The 21,593-nt window shown below is 42.9% G+C and overlaps 1 protein-coding gene across 1 annotated transcript; it reads right to left on the bottom strand.

Annotated features, from left to right (window-relative positions):
• Positions 1-204: 204 nt before the first annotated feature.
• Positions 205-20,003, bottom strand: LOC306777211 (matrix-remodeling-associated protein 5; the record flags this gene model as incomplete). The annotated part of the gene is made up of 16 exons (XM_079268244.1): positions 205-1,592; positions 2,469-3,615; positions 4,239-4,319; positions 4,606-4,732; positions 4,831-5,097; positions 5,598-5,769; positions 5,884-6,402; positions 7,338-7,538; positions 7,656-7,914; positions 8,938-9,206; positions 9,433-12,591; positions 14,083-14,234; positions 14,596-14,834; positions 16,007-16,136; positions 19,162-19,298; positions 19,917-20,003. 16 exons carry the CDS (start codon positions 20,001-20,003, stop codon positions 1,039-1,041), a joined length of 7,500 nt encoding a protein of 2,499 aa, XP_079124370.1. The 3' UTR covers positions 205-1,038.
• Positions 20,004-21,593: the final 1,590 nt, after the last annotated feature.

The following is a 21,593-nucleotide window of genomic DNA, read 5'->3' as shown; positions in this document are numbered from 1 at the left end:
AGCATAGGGCAACAATTGAAATCACTCATAATAGTCGTGTTTCAACAGCTGAGCCTCAAGGAAGCCTCAAATCAATTTAAATTAGTCAAGCCATTGCAGCTTTAACATAGCAAAAATGACGCAGCTGACTGCCAACAATAAATACCTTTTATGTTTTATTTTTTATAAATTATGTACTTACATATTTTTTGTTAAGTTCCCCTTCGTTTTGTTTCGGTGTCGCTCAACTGAGCTCACGAAGTAGATATTATGAGCTATTACTTTCCCACCACTATGAACACGAATAAAGGACATTGATACATACAGTACGTCATTCGCTAATACACACTGTAGAGCAGCAACAGGGTCGGGGGTATTTGTATCCTCATAGAAAAGAGTTCATGAAATATGGCACTTTATATGCACACGAGTAGAATATTTGATGACATACCCATGTTCAAGAATTATGACACTCCACTATTCATCACTGCTTGTTGATGAATTGTAAGGTTGTTTTTCTATTTTGTAATGTGAGCAATTGAATATTCACCATGTACCAGCACATTGACAGTAATAATCATATAAGGGGTACACATTATATTTAGATCTATTAAGAGTCTGAAGTTGTTTCGTTGCAGAACGAGCATTGTCATAGTAAAATTGTACTGTGAGGTAAAATTTCACAAATTATAATATCGAATGGGGAATGTGAAAGGTGTCTACAGGGTAAGGCCAGAAAGGCAAAGCTTTGAGCAGTGAGTTAATACGGCTGTTTGAAAAGTGAAAATACACTTCAAGGTCCAAAATGTAGACTTCTGCAACATTTTCACGATAAAAAAGAAAACAATGCAGTTAAAAATCACAAAAGGTGAACGTTTTTTGAAACATCAATGTTCTGTGGGAACTGCTTTGCAAGGTGTCTCAAGCCAAGCTGCCAGTCAGACAGTTTAAGTCTCTCTCCAGAGTATCTTTACGATGCAGAATATTCAAATCCTGATGGAAAAATCCGGTCCTACTTCTGCTGTGACATTTTCCCAATACAATACTTGCAACTGTCACTCAGACCACTTGTAGGTAAGTAGATTTAAAGTCTGTGCCGAGTGCATTTCTAGCGTTGCATTTGTAAATGCCAGAGTTCATGAGCATGGGGTTCTGTATGACCAGACTGCCCTCCTCTGTCATGTGAATCCCTCCCTGCACTGTGAACCGGTTATGTGGAACCAGCGTTGTGCGTCCAGGCAACGTCCACGAAATATCCGGCTTAGGAATACCAGTCGCAACACAATTTAACTTCACTGGTGATCCCCGGTGGACCCTTGTAATTGAGGTCAGCGTATTGGTGATGCGTGGTGGGAAAACCATGACTGCAACTGGGTAGGATAGTGTTGACGAGCCGAAAGAGTTGGAGGCTTTACAGATGTATGTGCCTTTGTCGAAGGTGGCGACCTGCCTGAGTTGGAGGGTCCCATTGGCAAAAAAAAATACCCGGCCAATGGTTTGAGGTTTGTCCAAAACAAGACCATTAGGTAGGGTCCATGTGATTGACGCCTGCGGCCAGCCATCCACTGTGCAGGGCAAGTTGAGATTAAGGCCGTAAGTGATCTTCATACCACCTGGAAAAGTAAAATTATAATAGTAAGTAAATTTCCTGCAAAAATTATTGATACAACAAAAATCACAAGTGAGAAATATGGCCAGATTTCCCATAGATTGTTTATTTTGATTTGTTTTCCCCCTCGGTACGATTAGTTTGGGCAGATCTGAACACAGAAATCATCCTTACGTGCGGATCAAAACAACCACACCAAGACTCATTTGAGGACGTGGTCTCGGTCCATTCACAAAATAATTTGGGAGTGGTTCTGGAATCTGGGAAGAAAGACCTTTTTCAGGACCTTCTTGCTCAGAAATGAAGCCAATTTTTAGCCGGATGTGCTAAAAAATGCAGTTCATCAAATGACTTCTTGAGGCTGGCTCCAAAAGCGAGTCAGTCCCCATAGACCCCCATGGTTAAATGGCCAACTTTACAGCATAAATAAACATGTTTACTGCATCGTACAAAAATACGGTTTTGGTCTCTATCGCTAAAATCCCCATTCATGACAACTGTATGGGGGAATAATTGAGGGCATAGTCACAGGTGGGTACTGTACCAGGTCACTAGCTGCAAGCTATCCTCTGTCAGGTCACTTAGGCCAAACCTTAGCATCTTGCAAGATGGCAAAGGGTGACAAGAGTGGACCTATGGGTGACATCAGGGAGACTACCTGCATATTTTATACAGTATATGGCTCCCGCCCAACACATCCAATCAATGAGGTGATTAAATGCTTTCACGTGACTTTTAGTGATGCACTTTGGTTCATTGAAATGTCTTTCTGTGTTGAAGAAACCAAACCGAGGGGAAAACACAAATACGTTTGCCAACCATTCCACTTGCTCAAACTAAGGACACTTCTGTTTTATTAATTTGAGATGACAAAACATACCTGTAGATCCTCTGATCACTGGCTTTCTGCCCGACTCCAGCGCATAACGTTTCTCTGCTTGTCCTGCCACATTTTTTGCAAGGCACCGGTACACTCCCTTATCACTTGCAACCGGTCGAGAAATCTTTAGAGTTCCATTACCCAGATGATGTGTGAAGCGTTGGAGTCTAACACCAGGCTTTAACATCGTCCCATTGGGTAGAACCCATGCAAACTCTGGGTTCGGCTTGCCACGTGCGGAGCACTCCAGAATCAATTCCCCACCATCTTGCTTTATTGGTAAGATTTCAATATTGGGAACAGCAAAACTTGGTTTCTCTGCAATTGATGTCACGTCTAATTCAACCAAAAGTGAGGCTTCACCCAGATTGTTTTTGGCCAGACAAATGTACCTCCCATCATCTGTTTTTCTCACCCCTCTCAGCTCCAAGCTCCCGTTCCGGTGGACTTGGAAGCGACCGCCCAGGTAGGGTGTTGGGAGGGAATGACCATAAGGAGTAACCCACCAGACTCTTGGTTCGGGTTTCCCTTCCACTTTGCAATTTAGGAGCGATGTTTGGTAAGAAACAGCCAAAACCTTCGTGGTGCTACTTCCTTTCATGCCATTAATGAAGGGTTCCTGGAGTTCAGCTTCTAGTTTCATGTTTTTGACATCATCACCAGCAGAATTCCGTGCCACACATGCGTATTTCCCTTCGTCGGCCAGTATTACTTTTTTAACCACTAACATCCCATCATCCATGATCTGAAATTTGTCTGATGACAAAGATATCACATCATTTCTGGGTGAGATCCACATGATTTTTGGTGTAGGCTCACCTGTTGCCCGACAACTCAACTTAGCCGATTCTCCTAACTTTACTGTAACCAGTGATTGTGATTTCAATGTGATTTTCGGAGCATTCGGCCCCACTTTGACGCTCACTTTTCTTTCATCCTTGCCAAGTTTGTTCTTGGCAAAGCAAGTGTAGTCACCCTCGTCTCTTTTTCCCATTTGCTGGAGAAGTAAAGTCCCATTGCCAAAAATAACATAGCGGCGGTTGCGAAGGCCGCTATCGTCCGATTGAAGGGCGTTGTTGATTAAAGTTCCATCTGGGAGACTCCAAGTAACTTCTGGATCAGGGAGGCCTGTTGCAACACAGTCCACCTGAAAAAGGAAACAAAGGAAAATGAGTGGATGAATTAGAATCTAGATATCTTGGGACTGGCCTCTGACCAGCCCCCAGACTAATTATTATTAGTCACATTTCTATTACTATTACTGATACCATCTATGCTTTTGTTTTCATTATTATATTACATCCACTGCTGCTGTTATTATTAGTAGTCATGATTTGTCCATCATTATGAGGGAGTTTTTTCTCTGTACCGATAGGAGGATGTTGTATGTTGTAAAGCCCTGTGAGGCAAATTTGTGATTTTGGGCTACATTAAATAAATTGAATTGACAGAAACTCCAAATGAATGATAATGTTTTGTATCTGCTAATCGTTTTGCTATATACACATTATGAAGTGTTAATATGTCAATATTGAGTTTAAATCTTGTTCTGTTAAGTTTCCAAAAACAAAATTCCTATTAATACCGCTTGAAGATGCCTTTGAGGAATGAGACCCGTATATCTTCTCATGACATCAAACGCATTTGTACATCTAAAATCATATAATGTCAAAAAATAAATAGTATACTAGAAAACACAGGTGATGTGGAAAAGTCCCCGACAATGTCTATCCTACTTTAAATAAAGTTTGAGCTAGCTCCCAAAAATACCTGGAAATTTTCTCCAAAGGTGACCCTGGTCTGTGCAGTCCTCACGTGTTCAATTCTGGGAGGGGTCATTAACACCTCCACCTGATTGAAGTGAATACATGATTATGTGAATAAATATGAGAAAATACATGGCAAATACAGCGAGAGTAGAGCATTGATCATTGAATGACAGACTGTTACAGCTTTTGCCAGCACATATAGTACATAGAAATAACATCCACATCTTTGATTCTTGGGATGTTAGACATTTTTTGTTTGAGTTTGACACTCATTAACAAGGAAGGGATTCTTAATGCAAAAAATAAAAAAATAAACAAAGACTAATGGAAAGCAAAATGAACCTGGCTGAAGCCTGCCCTGTTCATACCTGGAAGAGCTCCATGTCTTCCCCATTGGGCCGCTGAAAGACACACAGATAATTTCCACCATCCAGCTCTGTCAGCTGAAGTATCCTCAGAGTCCCGTTACGGAAAACCTTAATTGGTCTCTCCGGACTGCAGGCAGATGGAGGAAAGAAGTTTAATGGAAACCAAAATATTTTAATGTATTTATAAGATGGTCAGTATTGTGATGATTCACAAAAGTAACTAACTTGTATCGATGTTCCATGATGGTCTTGGAGGGTAGCTGCCAGATGGTCCCTCTTGTGGATCCAGTGGACTCTGGACAGTGCAGGTACACAGCAGAACCGTACATAGCTGAGACAGAGTGCTGTCGGGATGGCACACCGTGGCGTTGGGTTGGAGGGATGGGGAGAGGAGGAGGAGGCTGGCGGAAGAAGGAGGGGTAATCTTCCCTCACCTCCAGCTGGACAGTTCTTTTGGCCATACCTACAGCATTAGTGGTCAAACACTCATACCTGTGGGAGGATTGACAGCAGCCTGGTGAGCTCAGAGCAATAGTCAGAGAAGAATAATGGCCTGATAACTTTGAGTTGAATTATTCATTTGTTTTGCTTGGGACAGGAATACTGTGCTTTGCATAATGGTACACAACTTCTGACTTTAAATGCAGTGAACAAAACCTCTACTGTCGTTAGGTATTCCTGCATGCTATTCAAAGTCAGAAGTTAAAAATTTACACTTGGTAGGTCCATATTACAATAATGCAGCTTTGTAAGGTTGATGGGAATGCAATTTGGTCAAAAACCAAAGCATTGGGCTAACCATAACCCATAAAGCTTCAGAGGGAAATCAGACCTAAACTGAGAGGATTATTTGAATAGATTAGGTGATTACCAACACATTCGGATTCAGCCAAGGAGGTCAACTAAAACCAGGAACCATATCTTATGAAACAGTACACATATTCAACCAGACATTTGAATCATGAATAGACTAAAAGAAATGCACATCTCACCTCCCAGCATCAGCTGGTGAAACATTCTTCACATACAGCGTCCCATTGGGGAAGACAAACAGCCTGCGTCCAAGAAACTGTGACGGTTTTACATGGCCGCCTCCCGGGAGCGTCCATTTCAGAGCAGGCACCGGTTCGCCCTTCACAGAGCAGTGAACATACACACTCCTGCCTGGTTAAATGTGATTTATTTTAGTTTAGATGACAAGCATTTTATTGTCTTTTAGTAACAGCCACATCATGAGACAAACTTTCTGTAATGGGAAGTTAAAGTTCTGTACTATACCTGGCTGAATGATCACAGTAGCCATTGCTCCTTCACTGATGCTAGGCGGCAGAGCGGCCACATGGAGATGATAAGTGATTGTATCAGCACCTGCTGCATTGCTTGCGATACATTTATAGTCCCCTTTGCTGGAGAAATTGAGAGAGTGCATTTGCAGGGTTCCATTTTGAAGCAGAGACATCGGAGAAAGGGGTGTGGGAATAGTCCCGACTTCACGCACGAATGTCCTGTCCGGAAGAATCCAGGAAATCTGGGCAGGTGGTTTACCCGAAGCAAGGCAGTCAAGAGTCACACTTTTCCCAAAGTAGACTGCTATCTCTGTAGACTTGGGTGGCCGGATCTTTGGTGCTTCAGTCTGGACAGCTAAGGTGATGACCATGCGATCTGATCCAAAGCTGTTCTGGGCCGTGCAGAGGTACTGGCCTCTATCCTGGAGCTGGATGTTTTTAATGACAAAAGTTCCATTTTTGAAGACTTCAAAACGGGGGCCATGCTTGGTGTCTGCTGGGATGGTGGCACCTGAGAGGAGTGCAGAAAGGATAAAGAAGCAATGATGAAAGAGAGATTTTAATTCTGGATCATGATTCTCATGACTGAGTATGCCATATTTGAAAATGTCTGTCTCTGGTGTTCCCCAGTGATAGTATCTAAATAGACACAGCAGTAGGGTTGGGTACCGAAAAACGGTGCCGGTATGGAACCGGTTCCTATACGTCCGGTACCTACCGGACCGAAACGCAACACAGATTTCGGTGCTTCCTTTCGGTGCCTGAGCCGATTGAAATACTTTTTTTACACTACTCTGATGACTACGTCCTGGCAGCAGGACTCGGTCCTCCGCTCCTCACTCATAGTATTATTACAACGGGGTACTTAGCGCTGCCGCTGATAAGCACAACAACACAGGCACGCAAAAGCTTCTTCTTCTTCTTCTTTGAGACCAACTGGCGGTTGGCAAACGACGAATTGGCGCATTACCGCCACCAACTGGTAAAATAAAATAAGTCATGAGACGTGTCGTATTTTGCCAGAGAAGGAAAATATGCTCATATTTCTGCAAAATAATTGCTGAAGTTTGAAGCTGCAGTGTGTGTACAGAGTGTGTGTGTTTTGTATTTATTTATATCTCTTTAAGTATACTGTAAACTGTTAACAGTTAACATATTGTTCATTGTTAAAACGTTTGAAGCTGTAGTTTGAAGCAAAGTGTTTTGTATTTATTTATATTCATAGCATACTTTAACAGTTAATATGTTGTTCAATTTGAAGAAAAAATAATCGGTTCAGGCACCGTTTAGGCACCGGTATCGTTTTAAAAGTATCGTTTTAGCACCGGTATCGGAAAAAACCCAAACGATACCCAACCCTACACAGCAGCAGGCAGCTCTGACCCAGGGCCAGTGAGAAGAACGAGCTAGAAGCTTAGAGTTATTTTTGACTTCTCTCTCCCTTACCTGTGGAGACTTTGGTCCATGCAATATTGGGTTCAGGATTCCCTGTTGCTTTGCAGTGCAGGAACACATCACTCTCCGCCAGTCCAGACACACTAGCTGCGGTCACCGTGGTAATACGGGCCTTCAGCCCACCACTTCCAACTCCCAACACCCATGGGAAAGGAGGTGCAGCTGTGGCCCACCGAGAGCTGATTCTTCCTGCTACAAAGATGCATTCAAGACCAAAAATAATATCATTACTGAATGAAATATGTTCAAATATATTCCTAATTTTTCAGTATGAATACATTACCTACATATTTTCAAAAGTGTTCTTACCTCCAACACCCCACCGACCTGCATACGGTACACCAGGGGTGGTGTGAAAACCAGAGAATGGTGATGATGAAGGTTTAGCAGGGTTCAGAGGTTGCAGCTTGTAAGTGTAAGATGCAGTGGGTGCTGGTGGTTTAGGGTTGTAGGGTCTATGTAGAGATGGAGGGTTGGGTTTAGGTGTGATGGAGGATGGATTGTGGTAGCTAATGCGAGGTTTGGGAGTCACCATCCTCCCTAACTGAGCGATGCGTTCGAGCTGCGCCTGGAAAAATAAAAAGGATCAATTATTACAGTACTAACCCATTTACCTGAAACTAAATGCCATCTCTGAGAGCTGGTTCATCATCATCTCCATCATTAGCAGTTGACCCTTGCTAAGCCCCGGCCCCCGCTGCTGCGCCGTTAAGCTGTCAGAGCTACCATGGAGCCCACACTGTCATTAACTGCACTCCCTGCATGAATATTAATTCATTTTTGGAAAAACTATTCAGCGATTTCAGACAGAAGGCTCTACAATATTCGTTTGAAGGGTATATCCAGGATGTCAAACTGATTCAGCAGTAGTAGTAGTAGTAGTTGTCATAGTAGTAGTTGTAGTAGTAGTCGTAGTAGTAGTCGTAGTAGTAGTCGTAGTAGTAGTTATAGTAGTTGTAGTAGTAGTAGTAGTAGTTGTAGTAGTTGTTGGTGTTGTTGGTTTGATGGTTGTTGTTGGGGGAACTGTTGTTTGGGGCTTGTTTGATGAATTGTAAGTTCAAAAGATAAAGATAGAAGCTAAAGTCTGCATATCACAATGTAAACGTGAACCACCACATCACGTGGCGATCGAGGCAAAAGACAATGTAATTAAGGAACAACACTTTTTCTGTAAAGGCGGGTAGGCTCTACTTCACTGTAACCAACATTAAAAAGCAAAAACAGCATTCGTATACATTCAGTATACCTTCAGCAGCTAGTGTAGCATAGTGCTAACTCTAGTTAATGAAGTACTAACGTACTCTGCTAATGTTAGCTCCACAGGTTTTTACGTAGAAAAGTTACATTCAAGAAACATATACAGTATCTCCTTCCAAACTCTCCGGGTACTCCCTGTGGAGCACAGCGGGTTAGTTGTCAGACCTTGGTCAGAGCGGGCTGATACTACACTATGATTGGCCAGTCTGCGTTCAAGGGGTGTGTTGCCAACAAAGCTAAATGTTGCTCACTCACTTTGTGTTTTCAAAGCACTTTGTGAAGATTAAGATGAACAATAGGATTGCAAACCTCTAAAACCAACCTTTTTTCATACCTGTCTGTATCTGTTCCTCAACCTTGATAGAAACAGTTGGTCTCTGGTTTGGGTCCTGCCATCCATATGATGATTTTGTTGTTGGTGATGATGTGACAGATGGGAATTAGAGAGTGTAACTCTGGAATTTCCTGTTGTTCCAGAGAGTGTAGGTGTGGGCTCCACTGTTTCTGCAGTGATCTCGGGTCGGTTGGTGACAGCCGGACTTTGAGCCCAGGGGTGGGGGAGAGCCCAGGGTCGGTGCGTAGGCACAGGGTGGGACCAAGGACCTAAAGAACAAAAATGTTATCAAATATATGTACATGCATTCCAACCAGTATTAGAGTTACTCCATAACATAACACCAGGCCAATAAAATATTACCTTTTTTGTAGTATATTTGCTGTATTCATTTTGTTCTTTATCCACTATCTCTTACACTCTATCACATTTGGTCGTCACCTTTTTTCAAAACAGTATTTCAAAAAGAAACCATTACACAGCAACATTACTTACCTTGCCTTGGATGAGGAAATGACCTTTGACCAGGCCTGGAAGGATAGAGTGGGTAGTAACGATGGTGTGAAGGCCAGCGGGAGGTCGGGGGGACTCTGGGAGGCTGGGAATGCCTGCCCGGATTCACTTTGCCTTGCCTTGCTATATTTCTGTTTTGGTTTGTGTGTGTTGTCCTGGATGCAGTGGTTTGCCCTCCTCCCTGTTTGATCTGATGGAGCCAGGGGTGAACAGGTTCCATTACTGGGAAACTGTGGACCTCAGGCTTCACCTTTGGCTTGTTTACATCTTTATCCTCTTTCTGTGTGAGTTGTTTTTCTCTGCCTCTTGTTGAATGTGAGGTAGATGAAGTTCTTGCTTGGGTTGGTGTATTTTGGTCCGGTGAAGGTCGAGTGTTAGGTCTTGGTCTATTTTGTGTGGTTAACCGGATGCTATCTTGTGTATTGTAGCCCTCTGTAACCCACGTCTGTTTTGATTGTTCTGTGTCTTTGTCACTTCCTTCTGTGTCTATTTTGTGTGTTTCTTCCCTTTCCATTGCTCTTATTACCTCCCTCTCACGCTCTGCTGCAAAATCTTCATTGTCTCTGCCCTTTTCTTCAGTTTGCGTTGTAATCTCCACACTCTGTCTCTCAGATTCCTTAAGCTTCACAGTGTCTGTCTCCTTCTCTTCAACAGGCCTTTCAGTTGGATGAGGAGTACTGTCGAGCTTTGAATTGACAATCGTCTTTGGATTGAGTGGAGAACTACCTACATCTTTCTCTTTAGCTGGTAATGTGGTAAGCCAACTGTCAAGATCATGAGTAGCATGATGGGTTTCACTGTTTAAATCTTCCTTGGCATCAAAACTACCACTATCCTTGTAATTATATTCTTCATAGTATTCACCTTCATCTTCCTCTGTCTGATACTCAGCAGATAAGATGTCATGGTTCTCCACTGTTGTTGGAGCAGGTGTTGTTGTTGTTGTTGTTGTCGTAGTAGTAGTAGTAGTAGTAATAGTTGTAGTAGTTGTTGGTGTTGGTGTTGTTGGTTTGATGGTTGTTGTTGGGGGAACTGTTGTTTGGGGCTTGTTTGATGAATTGTAAAAGGGGTGTCCGTGCGGACGGACTCTTCTCATTGGGGGCTTTCTACGCCTATAAGGAGGCCTTCTTCTGTTTGTATGACCAGGAATGAGGATGTTGTTCCTTCTCCCCTCTCCAGAGTGCTTAATTTCTGACTGATCGACTGGCAGATGAGTTCCAACAGCAGGAAAGTCTGTGACTGCTTCGACTTTTTCTGCCATCCCACCAACACGGTGGGGGGTTGGTTCAATACTTCTGGGAGGCGGAAGTTGGAAAACCTCTGGCTGACTTTCCGATGTCTCAGAGTCATCCCCTTTTTTCTCTGTAGAGTAGGCTTTAGTCTTAGCTTTTGTGTTGGGGAAAATAGTTGTCTGTATCCTGATATCAGGAGGGGTAGTAGTAGGGTGTAAGTTGTTAGCATTAGTGGAAATTGTTGTAGCAGTTGTCGTAGTGGGTTTGGATGTACTTGTTTGGATAGTTACAGTGCTGGGTTCTGGAAGCGACTGATCTGTGGGCAGAGCAACACTTGGTTTAGCATTAGCTTTAGCCAATATCTCTGCCCAACGATTTGGATCTAATTCTTTCACAGATGTATTGGGTTTTCTCTTTGAATCTTTAATTCTTATCCTCTTTGAAAACCCATTGTGATTCCTTTGTTGAGTTCCTACCTTCTTAGGGAACTGTGTTGCAAAAGGATGTATAATTTCCTGGTAATCTCCCCCAGAACCCTCTCCTTCCTCAATGCCAACTGGCAAAATCTGCTGCTCTTTCGCAGTCTGCACTTTGGATGTATCAGAGGACTTTTCTCCTCCTGTAACTTCCACCAGGTGTGATATCATGTCAACTCCATACAGATTTGAGGCCAGGCAGGTGTATTCCCCTGCATCTTCCTGTGTCAATCTCCTTACCACCAAAGTCCCATTCTCCATCACTTCTGTCCGTCTTGTCTGTTGCGTTGGAAGAAGAATTTGGTTTTTGGGTAGGTACCACATAGTTTGACTGGGCTGGACTGAGGTCACCTCACACGGGAGAAAAAAAGAGTGTCCCTTTTGAACTACAATTTTCTGACCATTGAAAGCTGTTGGGCTGAGTGAGAGTTCTTTGATGGTGAGTCTCAGAGGTATCAAGTCCACACCGGCTTTGGTCCTCACCATACAATGGTAAAGGCCTGAGTCTGACTGTGTGGCATTCAAAATCACAAGTTCTCCTCTTTCAGAAATTTCAATTTTGTCAGTTGCGTCTTCCACAATGGACAAATCTGTAAGCATCCACTCCACTTTCATCTCTGGATCTGAAGTGACAACACTGCACTCCAAATTAACCTTTGAACCTTCAAGAGCAGTCTGAACCCGTCCTGCTGTCCCTCTGCGAAATAGAGCCCAGGACATGGCTAGGTCATTGTCATCTTCCGATCCTCTATGGCTGTTGGTGTGCTTCGTAATTACAGTAGTGAAATCCATCACCAGTTTCTTGGTTGTTGTCTGCGGTCTGTTGAGCCTCAAAGTGACTCTGGGTTGGAGCAGCCATGAGGGTTCTGCTACCAAGTACCCTTTTAATTCAGTAAAATATGGGGAATTTTCATTTACGGCTTGGACATATTGATAGGTTACTCCGCTTGCATTTCCTCTCAGTTGACCTCTCTCCAAGATAGCAGGGCTTTCATAGTAATATGCGACCAATTGCCATAGATTTTGCAACTGCTTCCGATCAATTTCACACTCGAGGACAGTCACTAGCGATACATTCACGGATAACTCGCCAGGTGACTGTGGATTTACTGTCCAAGTCATGGATGAACTGTCTCCGGGTTGTCGCACATCACACGCCACGTGAGCACTGTTTCCATGGCTGTCAGAGAGAACGACGGTCAGATGGCCTAAAGGCTTCTCAAAGTCACGGGTGTACGGAAGGTCAGGCTCTGATTCAGATTCAGCCCACACAGGATTGTCCCACTGTTTCAGGGCCGAGCGAAGAGCTGGCCGCTCACAAGTAAGCTTGGCTGGAGTCAGTCCTAGCAAATGGGTCTCATTCAGGGGTTGAGGAGAGGAGCACTGGGGGCAAGTTTCACTGGAGCCACGTTCCTTCTTGCATTTTATAACGCCTGGTAGAAAGAGGGGGGAAAGATAAAAAAGGTAGGATTATAAGGCATGATGGAAAAACATCTGAGGAATTGGAAGGGAAAGTGGGCGGTTGTAGGTAAAGACAGGGCAAGGGAAAAATTAAGGAATGAATTAAGATGGGAGATATGTAAAGAGGGGAAAAAGGTGAAAAATAAAACATGAATCTGGCATTATAAGGGTTTGGAACAATGTGGAGACAATTTGATCCCTTCATGAGTTTTCAGTTCAGTGAAGGTTAATGCATCCACTAATAAAGTTCTGGCAGTCACAGAACCCCATTTTCAGATGAAGCGGGCCGTAAAAACAATGATATATGTCAAATGTTCTGTTGATACAAACAGCTAGCATGTGGGACTGGCTTAAAGGCTATTCACAAAACTGTAACAAAGCAACAACAAATGTGGCAAAGCACATGCGTAATGAAAAATATTGAATGAGAAAGACGGATGAAGAAAACTGCATGTGGCTCAAATACAGTCAATATATTGAGGGAAGCTGTGTCCTACAAATGTTAGAGTTAGAAGGCAGACATGCACAATTATTTGCCAGCATTATGCTCTGCTTCTGGTCAAAAACATTCGTATGAAGTCCGGAGACATTATTCTTGGTGTGCATATATTGTTAATATAGAAATTGGTTGCAACCAGTTATTAAGTTGAAAGTTCTGATTTAAACTTGTGTTCATTTAAAGGTTGATATTGTTTGATACGGCGTTTTTCGCCTTGATAGGAGCCAGTCCAGTTGCTCAGTGATTGCTCACTTGATCTTCATCCCTATTTCTATTATGACAGATATTGTTTCTTAAAGTGGCTATAATGTGTATTCTTATCAAACGCCATGAGAAAACAATGTGGCAGTGTGAAAGGGGTTGCTCGTAGTAATGAACCTACATAGAATCATACCCTGAATCAGCAGCTCCCCCGTCAGCTGTACCGAGCTCTATAGTGAGTTTCAGCTCATTGTTTAGCTGTGCGTCTCTCGCCACTCTCATAAAAGTTGTTTTTAGCTTTAGCTTCAGCTGTTTTTCGTGAGAAAGCTCTAAAAACACATGGTACACTTTCTGCTCAGCACCAAACAGCAGACAGACACAGTTCGACACAGTTCACTGGCTGGTGAACACAGTGGAGCGTTTAGGAGCTAAGAAGACTCACATTTGCCAGGTAGTCAGAGGCATGTTGCTCCGAACTGCTGGATGTGTAAATAAGTAACACTTTGCTAACAAGCTAACATATTTTTCTCAGGAGTTGGTGGAGCTGAGCTGAAAGGAAAATGAAGTCCAAATGACTTCATAAACTTGATAAGGTCATAACATGTGGACGTTTTCTGCTGGATCTCCTTCCCCCAGGTGGCCAAACTAATTGATTAAAGCAGATTTAAGATTAAACTTTTTGGTACCACAGAAGTGAAGAAGTAAGGGGCAGTTTTCTGATGTGAGGAAAAAAGGATTTGACCAATCATTCATGCGTCCTTACCTTCATGTGTGGAGCTCCATTCTATCAACCAGTGGAGCTGACAGTCACAGGCCCAGGGATTACCGTGTAGAGAGAGGATCTCAAGCCGGGGAGCTGTCTTTAGCACTGCGGCAGGAAGCTGCTCCAACAGATTGTCCGACAGGTGTAAGTGTCTGAAACAAAAACATCATTTTATTCACTCACTGGTCTGCAGGGTGACAGGAGGATGATGTATAGTCTTGCATGCTACGTGCAATAGGGAGGGAAACAAATATACTGGAGTATCCATAAGGTACGAGGTGCAGGTATAGCAACTTTATACCTGTACACAAGTTGGGGAATCTGCATCTTTTAACTGGAGGGAACATGCAAACTCCATTCATTTAATTTACACCATATCATCAAATACATAAATAGATACTCCAAAAGTAGTACTATTTCCCAAGTACAATTTATTTGACCCTTAACAGTTTTGAAAAGATGCTTAAATTTTCAAAAATTAAGAGAAACATCTACCGCCTTTCTGCTTCTTACTTGAGTCCAGAGGTCCAAAAGCTTCCGAGTAGTGACACCGTTATGAAGGTATGAGGGTGGATCTCTTTGAGAAGGTTCCCCTCCAGCTGCAGGAGTTTCAGCGAGCTCAGGCCAGAGAAGGAGTATGGCTCTATAAAGTCAATGAGGTTGTGGTCCAGATGAAGACGGATCAAACCAGCAAGGCCCTCAAACAGACCCGGGTTCACCGATTTTAGCTTGTTGTAACTCAACTTCAAGATCTGGGGAAAAAAGAGTTATACTGATTTATTGAACATTAAAACTATATTAAGCAATTTGCAGGCTATGGGTTTGATAATTGGAGATGGGACAGAAGGGATGTGACTAACAGAAGTCCATATTCCATCAAAGGCTGACAATTTCTTTTGTCATATTTAGCTTGATAGATGCTTTCAGATGTATTCAGCTTCTTGCGTGTTTTGTGTCTTTTTCATGCGTGATAGGAAGTGTACACCCGGCTTGTCTCAGCTAGCTTTGTTGGAAATGGCTGCCCCGGGAAACGATGAGCTAAAAGTGCCTAATAAATGTGCAGAGCTGCAGGGAAGGCAGCACTTTGGCCGCATGAACAACCCTGTCGAATTGATTCAATCGTCTTCAGTTTCATATTGTGTTACTAAAAAGGTGATTGTGATTACTTTTTGTTGAAAGGTGCTTTGGGTGCATTTTCATTAAGAAACGTATCAGTCTACATTACAAAAGAGCATCCCGTCCTTTATTATTCTTCCATCATTCTTCCATCTTTTTGAGGACATTTGTACCTCAAATAAGTCGATGACTCAATCCAATTCTTATGTATCTTCCGCCTGTTTAGAATGCAAAGTTAGGTTCTGATTGGCCCCATCTGGACCCAACAAGACTGCATTTTTAGTCAAGCAATCAAAGTGCAACTAATCATTGGCTTAAAAGGGGAACATTTGATCTGGCTTTGTTTGTACATACACTGTGGTGTTGGCCAGCCCCAACATGCTTCATTACTTTTACATATTTTGCTACAAATTGCTCCTGCTATGATTTAGAGCCAGATATGGAGAAGGTAAAGACTCAAAAGGGTTTGACACATATCGAAGAAACCATATCAGCAATAAATCACTTTCACTTGACCCGGATCTGTTGGACCATTGGACCTGAACGGAATGTAGGAGAAACCACAGGTTCTTGCAGAACTAAATCCAATGGGCTATGGGTCTTAAGTCTTAATGATGGTGGATGAATTCATGTATGAATTAATTCATTCATTTTCACCACCTTTACACATACAAACTAGTCCGTCTGATTTTGAAGACAAATTTAGAGAAGTAAAGTGTTGGTATTGTAGTTGAAATAACAAGACACACACACACACACACACACACACACACACACACACACAAACACATACACACACAAACTCTACCTGTAGTGATCTCAGGCTGTAAAATGCCCCAGGGTGGACTGAGCTAATGTCGTTGCCATGCAACATGAGTATTTCCAGTTGCCGTAGTGACCTGAATTCTGACCCCGCCACCTCCGTCAGGCTGTTATAACTGTTAGAGGGAGAAAAGAAACAGGACCGGTTACTGCGATGAAAGAGTAGCCGAGGGTCATGAGGGGAGTCAGAGGGATAGGAAACTAATATTAGTTAACAATCGGTGCGTGCATGTGTGTCTGATCTTTCAAACGACAGGGGGGAAAGATAGCTCTAAAGAATGGATGGAAAGAGGGATCACAGAGACATCTCAGTCAACCTTTGAACCACAGTTATTTCATCATTCGTTAGAGGAAACACACACTCATAGCTACAGACCAAGCACAGATGCACCAGTGTTGTATAATTCGAGATCGGTCTTGGTCTCAAGACTAGGTGATGTAGATCTGGATGTTGTCTCGGAATCAAACACATTTTAACTTGGTCTTATCTTGGTCTAAGACAAAGAGGACTTTATTTCAAGACCAGCTATGACCACGACTGTAGGGATATCACTAAATTGCACACAAAATACACAATACACTCTGGTCATGGTCTTGACTTTGTCTCATCCCTCAAAGCCTTGGTTTTGTCTCAGTATTGATACACTCTGGTCATGGTCTTGACTTTGTCTCATCCCCTCAGAGCCTTGGTTTTGTCTCAGTATTGATACACTCTGGTCATGGTCTTGACTTTGTCTCATCCCATCAGAGCCTTGGTTTTGTCTCAGTATTGATACACTCTGGTCATGGTCTCAGTTTAGGTAGTCTGACCAACAACACTGTAATTGCGCATTAGACATGGGATACGTTTAGAAATTCAGTAGTTTTATATTAGTTTTGCCGAAGGGGTCTATGTATCGGCAGTCAAAATACAAAGAGCCTTTCTTTGAGTCTTTAGGTTTCAGCACATTACATCTGACAAAGAGTCAAACTGATTGCCAAGTGCAGTATAGAACAGTAGCAGCCAGAGCCAAAGCCATTTTTTAATAAAGGAACACAACAGAGCACGTTGACTATTGGCAGGGGCCCACAGCATTTGACAGATTTCAGTATTTGAGTTTGTCAGGCCTTTCAACAACAGGGATCAGCACAGCACATTGTCTTTCAGAGTCTACTATCCTGAAGTGAGTTATTAGACTCTAAAACACACAGCATTCCCTGTTTGCAGTTATCCCTACCCAATTGAACACATATGAGGGATTCTGCGTTTTTCCGCTGCCATCAATAAAACAGCCAACTCACAGAATATCATCTCGTGGTCACTTTCATCCAGAGTGCCTTTCCACAATGCACATATGTTTAGTGTGGGTTTTCCCATTGGGAACTGAACTTTAAACCCGTTCAAAGTGTTTTGCACTCATACCATAACGAAAAGTGTTGCATTTCTTCGGTACACAGGAGTGTTTGCAGTTTTGATTTTTCAGAATTCTGTAGTAAACACATTTCTTCATCAGAAAAAAGTGTCTAATTTAATTTGGTGGATGAATACAAATTTAACAGTTCATAAGAAAATGTTAATTCTCAGTGAACCCATTGTGACAGATCTCGAGATCCCTGGAGGAAGTTAATTGGATTCCAGCATAAATCATGGCATACTTGTGTACTGTTTCCCATAATGTATCATTACTGCATCATGACAGAGTACTTGGGAAAATGAGCTGAATCTTAAGCCCCATTGTCATTATGCCAGGTACTTAGGTGGTCCATATCATCCTCCATGCCACTCACTGAATGCGGAAGATCCTTAGAAAGAGGATGGACGCCTGCATTTATTTGAGCAATGTCCTTTTGAACTAAAGGAACGAAAGGAAACCAGGCCTGGAGTGTAAATAAAACAATGCAAGCATGCCTGGTGTGAACATATACCAACAGTTTTGTATTAGGGACGAAATCCCCCTGGTCTGCAGTCACCAGTTTGCAGGGTGGTCTAGTGTTTAGAAAGTCAGATCCTGTTAGCTCCCTAAAGGTTTGGTCTCCCTCCAAATGTCTGCTCTGCCGAAGTGTTGTTGAGAAATTCCCATTATTCCCGTCGTAACAGACACTGCCTTCTACCCCACACAAAGTACACAAATCAGGAATCAATAGAGAATCAGAATGCAAAAGTGCATCATCAAACAATCTACTCGCTTCCTAATGAAGTCCCAGCAGTGTAATGCTGGCTATATATAACAGTACATGCTTTCTGTATTGGTTCAAGACCAAGATTATCTGGAATTTTACTGATAGCTCTACTGTTGCCAGAAGTGCATATGGAAGCAGTTCACCTCCTGAGGACTGTAGCTTGGCACAGCGTTGTAGCTTTTACCTGCTGAAATGGCTCATCACAGCACAGCATTACATTCAGAGCTAAAGAGATACTTAAAGCACAAATGGGATGCACATGAAATCCAGTGATAGCTGTTCCCACAACAGAGCCCCCACATGCAAATGCTGAGCCTCCAGTGAACAAAGCTGTGGCTCTGGCTCCTGCCTGCCATGTGGTTTGCCATGTAAATATGGATCGTTTGGGAGCAAATTATTAGACACGGCAGTTTGTTGCATACAAACCAGTTGCTGGGTTATTTCTACGCTGTGCTGGAGGGCAGTGAAAGCTCCGTCCACATGGAAGTGATTTGTCCCCGCTGGAGTCAGTTCAGCACCTCATGCTGGTGCTAAGCCCTTATCTTTTGGGTTGAAAGCAGATGTGGAAAAAAAGAAATGCACCATGGCCTGCGCGCAGAAGTGAAGTGATGAGACTGCTCTCTTTGGTGTAAAACTGGCTTCTTTTGTTCCTAAGGACTGTTGGCATATCAACCAATGGCAAGCAGCGATACGGAGAATGATCCCACCAGCTAAAGCACGAGAGTAGCTCCTCTAAGGCGTAAAAGAAAGTGATCTCATCCTGGTCAGCCGAAAAGCCCTTGCCTCAGCATATTGGTTTGCAAGTTCTTAGAGGTGGTGTTTGTGAGCTAAAGCCAACACTCCTCTGACAAATCACCGACTCCACATTCCACACTACTTCCTGCAGAGTGTTTGTGTTTCTTCCCCCACGGGCTGCCATTCACAACAACATCTCAACGCTGCCGTGTGTGTGTGTGTTTGTGCACAGTGATGGAGTCTTACCCGAGGTTGAGCCTCTCTGTGTCTTTCGGGAAGATTTTTGGTACGGTGGTGAGGTGTCTGAACGTACAGTGGACCTCTTTAATGCCTGGACAGCTGCAGCTCCGTGGGCAGGGTGCAATGGCATGTACGGGGGAGATCTACAGTAGAGTTGAGAGTAAAGTTAAGGACAGACAGCAATCAGATTAAGAAGGTTAGGGGATACAATAACAAAGAGAGAGAGTAGAGAAGATACACGTGGGAAGGTATGATAAAGGAGGTGTGAGAAAGCAGTGAGCAGCAGAGGCAAAATCAGAAATTCAGACAGGATGAGATAAGAGAGGGAGAAGCAAACAGATGAGTTCAGACCTGTATCGCCACTGACAGTTTGGAAAGAAATCAATACTAAGGGGAGGAAATCGACTTGGGGCTTGTATCAAATAGACCAGGTGTGTTAACATTGTGCCCTCCTTTGCCCAATTCCATCATGATAAATTCAAGATTTCCTTCCAAAAAAGTGTAGTTTTAGGAAATGTATACTTCAGTCACATAACTATCCTTGGGTTTGTGTTTTTCACCCTACGTCAGCCTCATAACTTTAGCAAACGTTTGATTGGAAACTGATTGGTTTCCCTATGAATCAACACCAACGGCGCAACGACATTTTCAGATTGTCTTCACCGCCAGGGAAACAAAGTCATTTGTTTTTCAGTCAAGCTCTTCTGATTCAAACCACTGGTTTTTATAAGACGTTGGGAGCTCCTGCGATGCAGATTTACCGTTTGCCATAGCAGTGATGAGAAGAGCAGGGGAAGCCACGCTGCAGCCAACCTGCAGAAGACGTTGGCGCACCACCACAGCACCATGACCGGACGGCTGTCTGACTGCTTACGCCATTAATACACCTGCAGGAAGGAATGATCGATTTAGATGCATGGATTTCAACAAACGCCAAACATTATAAACATAGATATGATTTATTGCATGGCTGTGGTAGTGGATTGTATCTTGTGCTGTTAAACTGGTGACTCAGTGTAGTACTATTGGCATATTGCTACGTATCCTCATACAACGGTTTGTATGATATCATCTTCTCATTTTTTCAAGTGCCAACGTCACGTGTCAAGTGTCTTAGTTAGGTTTAGGAAGAGATCGTGAAATACTAACTTAGGTTGATGCAACAAAATTATTACTTCGAAGGCTATATGAGAATATTGCTATTGATCCATGTGCACAGCAGACAATGATGGCACAGGAAGTGACCCACTAGCGACTTGTGCAAGGTTTACTACTATACCTTCTTACCATTGCCTCTGACCCCTCATGACCCTGAACAGGTTGAACAGTTTAGAGAATGATGGCTGGATGGATGAGGTAGTTGTAATTTGGATTACAGCCATTTGCATTTTGTTTGGTGTCCGACATCTCTCTCGGAAATATCTGAACAGCTGCTAAATGCTCCACTATGTTGAACCAGAACAGCAGAGTAGCAGGCTTTAAAACCAAAACAAGGAGCTAAAAGAGGCTAAAAATCCTCATGGAGTTGAGGGACTAGGGGGATAATTGTGTGTGGGTTTATCACTACGAGCAACGCCTTTCACCTAAAAGTAGTCATGTGATCCATGGTTACCAATATACAAGTAAATATCTTTAGATATTAACTACGGGTAAGTGCTCCAATAGCATACGCATAGCTTTTAGAGTACAGACACACATATGGTATACATATTCAGCTTCATCTTTTTTAACCTTTGATGCAAGATGAGTTCTTGAAACGGCAATAACTAACTCTCAGATGCAAGCTAAAGCTTTGGCAAGACTTATGAAAGAGAAAATTATCATAATGACTCGCAGAACTGCAGAGCGTTAATCACTTCACACATGCCCAAGCTGGTACACCCGCAAATGTTAAGATGAAGGAACGACAGAGACAGACAGAATGAGAGAAAGAAGGAGCGATAGAAAGAGAGAGAGGAAAAGAAAGAAAGACAAAAGAAACAGAGAAAGAGAATCCACATGATAGCAAGTGACTGAGAATGAAGAGAAAGTGAGAACTGTGACAAAAAACAATCCATGGCTGAGTAAGCTGATGAGTGGAGCGGCAATACTTACACCAAACTATTCGCCCTCGAGGTTGATACAATATCAATATTTGTGTTTTTGAACTGTGGAATGTACCCAGTAATGTGTGTAAAATATGATATCTGCGAAAAATATATGCTTTTCCTGCTCGTCCTCTCCGTCTGTGTGCACGACACTCTGAGAACGCGCAGCTTGGGGGGCCTGATCGTTTTGGCCCAAAAGAGACGGGTCTATGAAGCAGTTTAGCCAATTGCTGATTCAAGATATAAATGAGTGACATACAATTGAGCCAATCAGCGCCCTCAAATAGATTCAGTGTGGGCCAGAACGATCAGGCCCCCCTCGCTGAGCGTTCTCGTCAGGAGAAGTCTCTA

Source organism: Melanostigma gelatinosum (genome assembly GCF_949748355.1).
Source record: "Melanostigma gelatinosum genome assembly, chromosome: 5".
Lineage (NCBI taxonomy): Eukaryota > Metazoa > Chordata > Actinopteri > Perciformes > Zoarcidae > Melanostigma > Melanostigma gelatinosum.
This window is presented reverse-complemented; position numbering and strand designations above follow the sequence as displayed.